Below are 9122 nucleotides of genomic sequence, written 5' to 3'. Positions count from 1 at the left end.
TTCTGCTTTTGCTTGGCTCAAAAGGGGTTCTTCTGTTATTTGAAAGATGGATTTGGTTGATATTAAAAATGCTTATTGGTTAGAGTTTTCCGTCTGATCTGGTCTGGAGATAGATGCCTTCTGTTGCAGTTCCAAAGGCCTGCTTCAGCAGGACAGCGAAGAAAATCCCAAACAAGGTTGGTGCAAGAACACAGCCCTGCTTCACGCCACTTCGGATGTCAAAAGGGTCTGATGTGGAGCCATCGAAGACCACAGTGCCCTTCATGTCCTTGTGGAAAGATCTGATGATGCTGAGGAGCCTGGGTGGATATCCAATCTTGGGGAGAATCTTGAAGAGGCCGTCTCTGCTGACCAGGTCGAAAGCCTTTGTGAGATCTATGAAGGCTATAAAGAGTGGCTGTCGTTGTTCCCTGCACCAGATCACTGGACCAGATCAGACGGAAAGCTCTTCAGCCTCTCCAGACTGAGAGCAAAATCCAAAGTCCAGCTGAAATGTCTGCGTGACTTCCTCTTTGCCGACGATGCAACTGTCACTACCCACTCTGCCAAGATCTCCAGCAGCTCATGGATCGTTTTAGCAAGGCCTGCCAAGACTTTGGACTGACAATCAGCCTGAAGAAAACACAGGTCATGGTTCAGGATGTGGACTCACCTCCCTGCATTACAATCTCTGAGCATGAACTGGAGGTTGTCCATGACTTTGTGTACCTTGGCTCAACGATCTCCGACACTCTTTCTCTCGATACCGAGCTAAACAAGCGCATCGGTAAAGCAGCTACCACGTTTTCCAGACTCACAAAGAGAGTCTGGTCCAACAAGAAGCTGACGGAACATACCAAGATCCAGGTCTACAGAGCTTGCGTCCTGAGTACACTTCTGTACTGCAGCGAGTCATGGACTCTTCGCTCACAACAGGAGAGGAAACTGAGCGCTTTCCACATGCGCTGCCTCCGACGCATCCTCGGCATCACCTGGCAGGACAAAGTTCCAAACAACACAGTCCTGGAACGTGCTGGAATCCCTAGCATGTATTCACTGCTGAAACAGAGACGCCTGCGTTGGCTTGGTCATGTCGTGAGAATGGATGATGGCCGGATCCCAAAGGATCTCCTCTATGGAGAACTCGTGCAAGGAAAGCGCTCTACAGGTAGACCACAGCTGCGATACAAGGACATCTGCAAGAGGGATCTGAAGGCCTTAGGGATGGACCTCAACAAGTGGGAAACCCTGGCCTCTGAGCGGCCCGCTTGGAGGCAGGCTGTGCAGCATGGCCTTTCCCAGTTTGAAGAGACACTTGGCCAACAGTCTGAGGCTAAGAGGCAAAGAAGGAAGGCCCATAGCCAGGGAGACAGACCAGGGACAGACTGCACTTGCTCCCGGTGTGGAAGGGATTGTCACTCCCGGATTGGCCTTTTCAGCCACACTAGACGCTGTGCCAGAACCACCTTTCAGAGCGCGATACCATAGTCTTTCGAGACTGAAGGTTGCCAATACAATATTGGTTAGACATTGTAATCCAAGACTCATTATATATTTCAGTTGGCATTTAATACAGCTTATGAATAGGAACAGCTTCTCTTTTCAGTGGGCAGGTTTGCTATTGTGTTACATGGACCCTTTTACCCAAACATATGTGCAGTTTAAACTAACTTTATCTTGGTTTTAGAGTTCAGCAGGCCTCCCTGATCTATGAAAAGGGAAGAGATTTTTCTGGCTCCCAAGGAGAGGCTCCCAAGGGGAGGTTGATTAAATCTGGGTGCTTGAGCTCTGACAAAAGGATAGCTAGCAAGAACAAGTCCTTCATGAATGTTAAATTAAATTACAATTGCCCATCTGGGTACCATAGTTCTTTTCAGACTCTCAGTCAAGAAGTCCCCCAGCCTGATCCTGAGGCAACAAACCTTGCTGCACTATTGTTCAGCAGGAACTCCCCTATATGTGATACCAGATCATAAAAGATCTATCTGAAATGTTGTGGTTCTTGAAAGACAAAACCTTCTTCAATTGTGAAAATCCCTATTGGGATTTAGTATAGCCTGCCTATGTAAACCGCCATGAATTAAAATCTGAGGAGAAATCTGAAGACCAAGAAAGGCGGTATATAAATACCTGTATTATTATTATTATATGGGCCATCAAACTCTTCTTGTGTCTTTCTGGAAAACTCAGTCAAGGTCAGGAAGCTCAGGAAAGAAGCTCCCCAAACTTCTTTGTCCTGACAAAAATTCCTTTGTTTCCTTTGTAAAAGGTCCTATAACTTCCTGCTCTGGAAGCAGATTGGGGTCACTTGAGGTTTCTGTTCCAGTAAGTACCTCCATTTTTGAACAGGTCCAGCTCACTCTCTATCAGGGATGGGAACTTGAGTCAGGTGACTTGAGTCCAAGACATGAAAATACTTGAGTCAAGGCCCCTCAACTCAACTCTTGTCCCCACACATGCTGACTCGAGTGTGCCTGTGTCAGGGTGTGCTTGCTTACTGTTTTCTTGGCATGAAAAACCTTGTGGGGCCATCATTCAGACCAGGCGAGCAGCAGGAAAGTTCTAGTCAGGAGACAGGGAAGGGTTATTGTTTGCTTTTGCATCCGAGCAGGGTGGTGGGGGAGAAGGTGGGAGCGGGCTCTCTTTTTCATTGGATGAAGAGTGGAAGGTTTTATATTTTCTTTGGCTGAGAAGGAGCCCAAGGGGATTCTTGACTTATAATTGGCTGGAGAAACCCAGAGAAGGAGAGGGAGGCGGGAGCAGGGTCTCTTTCCCATCTCTGAAAGAACCAATGATCATTGGATGAAGGATGGGAGGTTTGATAATCCCAGTGCTAAGGGGTGGACTTGAACCTTTTCCCAAGTCCAGTTAATGCCGAAGGCTGTTTCAAGGCTAGATTCTTCAGGAGCTCAGAATCAGCCTTTAGTTCTGCAAAGAGCTGTTGTTAGTGTGCACAAAGGTTGTTGCACTCTCAGAAGCCAGAGGAAGCCACCCAGTAAAATAGCCAGGAGGAGGCTCTGGGTGTCACGCCACTTATTGCTCATCCCAACAGGGTGTATGTGTCCACATTATATGATGCGGGGAAGGAATTGCTTATGAAACTGGTTTGGAGCCCTTGAAGTTGCTGCTCAGGAATGGGCTTGTGCAGGAATACAGAAAGCAAGAGGGAGGAGGGGAGTGTTTAGGGTCAGTGTTGTGCAGGGGGAGGGTGATGCTCTTCTGCCCCATATGCTGCTTTTTGGCAAAGAGTCGTGTCCTGTGTGCCTCAGTTCACGCGTGGGAGTTGGGCTGGGCTTGGTCTCTCTCTTCCAAAACCTCTGTTTCCCTTTCCAGGATGCCTTTCTGGTTTCACCACCTTGTTTCTCCTTCTGGCTGCTGTTGTGTCTGCACCATTCTGGATCCTTCCCTTCTCCTCTTTCCCCTGCTCCAGCATCCCAAAGAGCAAAAATATGCAGCTCCCCACTTGACATCAGAACACCATCACCATGCCTTGAAGCTGCCCTTAGTTGCCACTGTGGGTCGTTGTACCCGCAGGCACCCTGCAGGCCTCGTGCCCTGGACTGTCCCAAACCCTCGCCGTGCCTGCACTAGCCCCGGCTTGCCATGGTGTGTGAATTGCTTGAGTTGCTCATGTATTGAAGCCACAGAGTTCAGTTTTCCATGGTGCAGAATGCAGTGGGTTCGGGGCTGTTGTTTTAGCAACTCTGGTTGCATGCAACCACTGGGAAAGAATCACTGGCAGAGTATTCTCAAAAACCAATTTTGAGCAGAGGCCATCACTGTTGGAAATATTGATGTGTTCCTGTAATTGCTGATTTGCACTTGGGAAGATGGCATCTGCCCCTAGTTTCACTCCATCCTGGCAAGTGCAGGGCAAAGCCCAGCAGGAAGAAAGGAGAGCCCCCCCCCCCACTTATAGGAGCAGCCTCAGCTGAAAAAGGGGGAATGGCTTGCCTGAAGACTGCCTCATCTGTCAAACTCTAAACACTACCTCTCAAACTTTTTATCACCAGGACCCACTTTTTAAAATGAGACTCTATTGGGACCCACCTAGCTTTACCAGACTTTTTAAAAAGGTGCTCAAGAAAGAAATATTTTCATTTATTTATAAGTAATATTTATTTGTTGTTTTTTTAAAAAAAAACTATCTTTCTCATAATGAGGCAGTCCTAATGAATAGCCTCAAGGCTTGAGAGGATTAGTTATGCGACCCAGATTTCACCTGCCTGACTGCTTGTCATTTATTAACTTGGGGAAAACACACACATACACACACACACACACATCCAAAGAAAGAGCTCAAACATTTCTCTCTCTTTAGTTACCTAAGCTTGCAAACTGCAGGTGCTCAGTTCCTTGCAGGGCAGTTAGCAGCTATCAGACCTGAGGCAATTAGTCATCTGATCTTTCCATCACCCATGTGATGTCGTGATGGCAGCATAGGATTGGGGCCTTTACAGTTGTCATCTTCACTTGCTTTATCATACAGTTGCATGCAGCTTCTGCTATGTATCCTGAGCCATTGCCAGTTGGTCTTTCAAGTTTACATTCCTGGCTTCTGACAGGGAATTTTTGCTTTTATTTTGTTTGCATTTGTCTTGGTTTTTTCCTGTGTTATAGAGCACGTGTCTCAATCTCCCTCTTGTCTGAGAAAAACCACCATTCTCTACCAGCCTGCCAGTCATGTCACATTGGCTCTGGTAATTGCTTGAGAAGCAGAAAATGTGCTTACGCCCCAATGTGTTGGAATGTGTATCAGTGAAATCCTGGTGTAGGTGTTTTTCCCTTGGTTTCTTGTCTTTGAAGATTGTAGCAATCCTAACTGCAAAGCTATCACAACAGACTTGAAAAAAGTATAGCTCCCTATTAGTTCACTAAAAGAGGTGTGGGGCTGGCCACTATAAGTGGATAAAAGAGGGAGGGAGATGAGGATTTGAGTTAGAGCATCTCAAGAGACAGACAGGAAGAAGACAGGTAGGGATCTAAAGGGAAATCTATAAAGCTGAGAGAGGGAAAAAGAAAAACAGGGGGCAGAAAAAAAATTAATCCAGGAGTAAAAAATGTGGAAGGGACTTAATAAGAGTGGGTGGAGGGGAAGCTAAAGAAGAAAAGGACATTAAGGGTTAGGGAGGGATAGAAGAGTCAAAACTCTTCTATGATCCGGAAAGGAGATTTGGAGAATACAGTTGGGGGAAGGTGTGACTGTGAGTGTCTCTACTAAAATAAATATCCCGCTGTCAAAGCAATCACCAGGTGAGACTGGACGCAGATGGCTTTGTTAAAGGAATTACTGGGTCATCCCATTGAGCTGTACAATCTTGTGAAGTTCAAGATGAATGGTTCTGGAGTGCCCAAGGCAGACCTGGTGAGTACCACATCTTCCAAAAGTAGTGGGGAAGGGAAATGCAGGCAGGTAGGGGAACGGGAGTTGCTGGCTGGAGATTGCTTCTCCTCTTACTCCAGATCACCTGTTCTGCTCTCACACACTATTGATCCCCCTAAAGCAAGAGGAAACAAGAGAAAGAAACTCTTCCTTCAAAGGGGATATGCATGCATATGCATGCAGGAATTCTGAATGTTGTATATTGCAAATTATTTTTATTCTGTTTAATGCCTACCCTCCCCTCTGGATCACAGCCTGATACCCAGAAAAATAGATTCTGTGACATTTCCAGATCTTTTGTAGCCCAGATCTTAATTGTGATGTGCACAGCCTGGGGCATCAGGCAAGCTATCAGGATGCTTAAGGATCTTAACTAATTCTAGTGGAAGATGTTAAGTCCAGGCTTGACTACAATCACTTCCTGTATCACTAATAGTTCTGGCATCAAGTAGCAAAGCTGAGGGTGATGTGAAGAGTGGCTCCCCTCACCAGTGAGTGGTCACAGCCAGCTCCCCACATATGTGGGATTAAGGCATTGTGGTCAGAATGAGTAATGTCTGGACAGGCTGGAGCCCTAAGAAATAGTGCCTACCAGCAGGGCTTCCCCATCCAAGTGCTCAATTTGCACATGGCACAAAGGCACCACCTAAAAGAGGCACCTTTCTGAGCTGGCTGGTGGCTGAATGTGCCTGGCCATCCTTTGCTGTTGCACTGCTCTGTGTCTCCTTTTCTTTGAAAAGGTCAACAGGCATGTGGATGTGGGAGAACCCGTGGACATTATATATGCGGACTTTCAGAAGGCGTTTGACACGGTCCCTCACCAAAGGCTACTGAAAAAACTCCACAGTCAGGGAATTAGAGGACAGGTCCTCTCGTGGATTGAGAACTGGTTGGAGGCCAGGAAGCAGAGAGTGGGTGTCAATGGGCAATTTTCACAATGGAGAGAGGTGAAAAGCGGTGTGCCCCAAGGATCTGTCCTGGGACCGGTGCTTTTCAACCTCTTCATAAATGACCTGGAGACAGGGTTGAGCAGTGAAGTGGCTAAGTTTGCAGACGACACCAAACTTTTCCAAGTGGTAAAGACCAGAAGTGATTGTGAGGAGCTCCAGAAGGATCTCTCCAGACTGGCAGAATGGGCAGCAAAATGGCAGATGCGCTTCAATGTCAGTAAGTGTAAAGTCATGCACATTGGGGCAAAAAATCAAAACTTTAGATATAGGCTGATGGGTTCTGAGCTGTCTGTGACAGATCAGGAGAGAGATCTTGGGGTGGTGATGGACAGGTCGATGAAAGTGTCGACCCAATGTGCCGCGGCAGTGAAGAAGGCCAATTCTATGCTTGGGATCATTAGGAAGGGTATTGAGAACAAAATGGCTAGTATTATAATGCCGTTGTACAAATCTATGGTAAGGCCACACCTGGAGTACTGTGTCCAGTTCTGGTCGCCGCATCTCAAAAAAGACATAGTGGAAATGGAGAAGGTGCAAAAGAGAGTGACTAAGATGATTACGGGGCTGGGGCACCTTCCTTATGAGGAAAGGCTACAGCGTTTGGGCCTCTTCAGCCTAGAAAAGAGACGCTTGAGGGGGGACATGATTGAGACATACAAAATTATGCAGGGAATGGACAGAGTGGATAGGGAGATGCTCTTTACACTCTCACATAATACCAGAACCAGGGGACATCCATTAAAATTGAGTGTTGGGCAGGTTAGGACAGACAAAAGAAAATATTTCTTTACTCAGCGTGTGGTCGGTCTGTGGAACTCCTTGCCACAGGATGTGGTGCTGGCATCTAGCCTAGATGCCTTTAAAAGGGGATTGGACGAGTTTCTGGAGGAAAAATCCATTATGGGGTACAAGCCATGATGTGTATGCGCAACCTCCTGATTTTAGGAATGGGTTAAGTCAGAATGCCAGATGTAGGGGAGAGCACCAGGATGAGGTCTCTTGTTATCTGGTGTGCTCCCTGGGGCATTTGGTGGGCCGCTGTGAGATACAGGAAGCTGGACTAGATGGGCCTATGGCCTGATCCAGTGGGGCTGTTCTTATGTTCTTATGTTCCTTCCTACTGAGTAGGGATGGTGCCTGCTGCAAGGGGGGAGTACACTGCACATTGCTTGCAGCAGGCTGAGACTCCAGCTCTGTTTGATACTTGCTGCCTTGCTGGTTCCTTCACTGTTCCATTTTCCAGCTTCCAAACTACTTGCTAGTTCATTTATCTTCCCTTTGGGGTGGGATCACTTTGGTAATTGCTCCCCTGGGTGCTGATCTTTTGGTAGGGTGGCTATATCTTGTTTGAAGCTGGCTCAGTCTCCCTCTTTACATTTGACCCATGTTTCTCCAGCTCAGCTGTGTATATTAAGCACTCCTCACACTGCCCTTTAGGAGGGTTCCCCTCTGTCTGTTTATTCACATTTCCTGCCTCTCATTTTTAGTGCCTTTTTTCTGAGACTGATTAGCAATGTTTTTTGTTCCTTTCTCTGGTGGTAGCCACCCCCCCCCCTTTTTCATGCCTTCCATTTTGTAATTCCTACTGTCTGCATTTCCCTATTTTTGTTTCATCCTCATTCCAACTTTTTCTTCATAGAAACTTTGGTGTTTCTTCAGGAACCTTGCTGTTCTTTTATTTCCTAGTGTGGCTCTGTTCTTACTTCCTAGTGAAGTGGTCTTTGATGCTTCAACCCCAAAATAAAGTATCAGACTGGTGACCACAAAGTAACATTTTCAGTATATGTACATTATTAAAATTTCACTTTGTATACTTTCTGTTCATGATTATACAAACAGACTTGGAAGAATTTACTTCACCCAATGGGATCCTTGGTCTTTAATCTCATTGCAAAGCTTTTTAAAATGCAGCATTAATAAAATAGACAATTCCGAAACTGAAAGTATAAGTAAACATTTCCAAACTGAAAATCAAAAACATTTATTAAAGATAAAAAACACAATTTCTCTGCAGCTTTTGTCTACAGGTGCACACATAATGGTTTTTATGGGCTTACAAAAATAAAAATCCAGCCATGGCTCCCCATATTCATTTATTCCATTTTATCCTGCCTTTCTCCCCAAAGGACAAGCAAGGCGGCACGCAACCAATTAAAATACATAAACTATAAAATACACATAAAACTATAAAATACACAATAAAAGCCAGCCAGAGGCAAGTAGAAGCATAAAAACCATCAATCACAAAACATTTAATGAAAAGCGTGAGCCAGTCTGCAGTCATTATACCCTAATCCTACAGGGCACCAAAGGATTTTCAGAGGAAAAATGTCTTCAGGCCTTGCCAGAAGGCTAATAATGAGGGAGCTGTTCTCAGCTCAAAGGGAAGGGAATTCCATAGTACAGATGCCACCATTGACAAGTCCCTGTTTCTGGCTGCCATCCTCCTGACCTATCTTAATGGCAGCTTAAACTGAAAGGGCCCTCTCAAACTACCAAATGGAACAGATCAGACTGTGGAAGAAGGCAATCTCTCAAATACACTGTAAAAGGCTTTCAAGTTAAAACAGCACCTTGAATTGAGCCCAGAAACAAACCGGTAGCCAGTGCAGTCACTGAAGTGGCAGTCCAACAGGGTCAAACTGCTGACCTCCAGCAAGTATATGAGCCACCACATTTTGCACTAGCTGCAACTTCCAGACCATCTTCAAGGGCAGCCCCACACAGAGCTCATTACATTTGTCTAATCTGGATCTTGACCACTGTGGCCAGATCCAATTGAGGCAGGTATGGCCACAGCTGGCAATGCA

At 46.0% G+C, this 9122-nt stretch overlaps 1 protein-coding gene across 1 annotated transcript in view; it reads left to right on the top strand.

The window, feature by feature from the left end:
• Positions 1-5248: 5248 nt before the first annotated feature.
• LOC136649618 (squalene synthase-like) overlaps positions 5249-9122 on the top strand; it is a 37110-nt gene continuing 33236 nt past the window's right edge. Inside the window, exon 1 of the mRNA XM_066626399.1 lies at positions 5249-5344. Coding sequence (XP_066482496.1) covers positions 5249-5344 — 96 coding nt within the window. The remainder of the gene's footprint in view (positions 5345-9122) is intronic.

This window comes from Tiliqua scincoides, chromosome 1 (assembly GCF_035046505.1).
Source record: "Tiliqua scincoides isolate rTilSci1 chromosome 1, rTilSci1.hap2, whole genome shotgun sequence".
In the NCBI taxonomy this organism is placed as follows: Eukaryota; Metazoa; Chordata; class Lepidosauria; order Squamata; family Scincidae; genus Tiliqua; species Tiliqua scincoides.
Note: the sequence above shows the minus strand (reverse complement) of the source record. Positions and strands in the feature narration are given on the sequence as shown.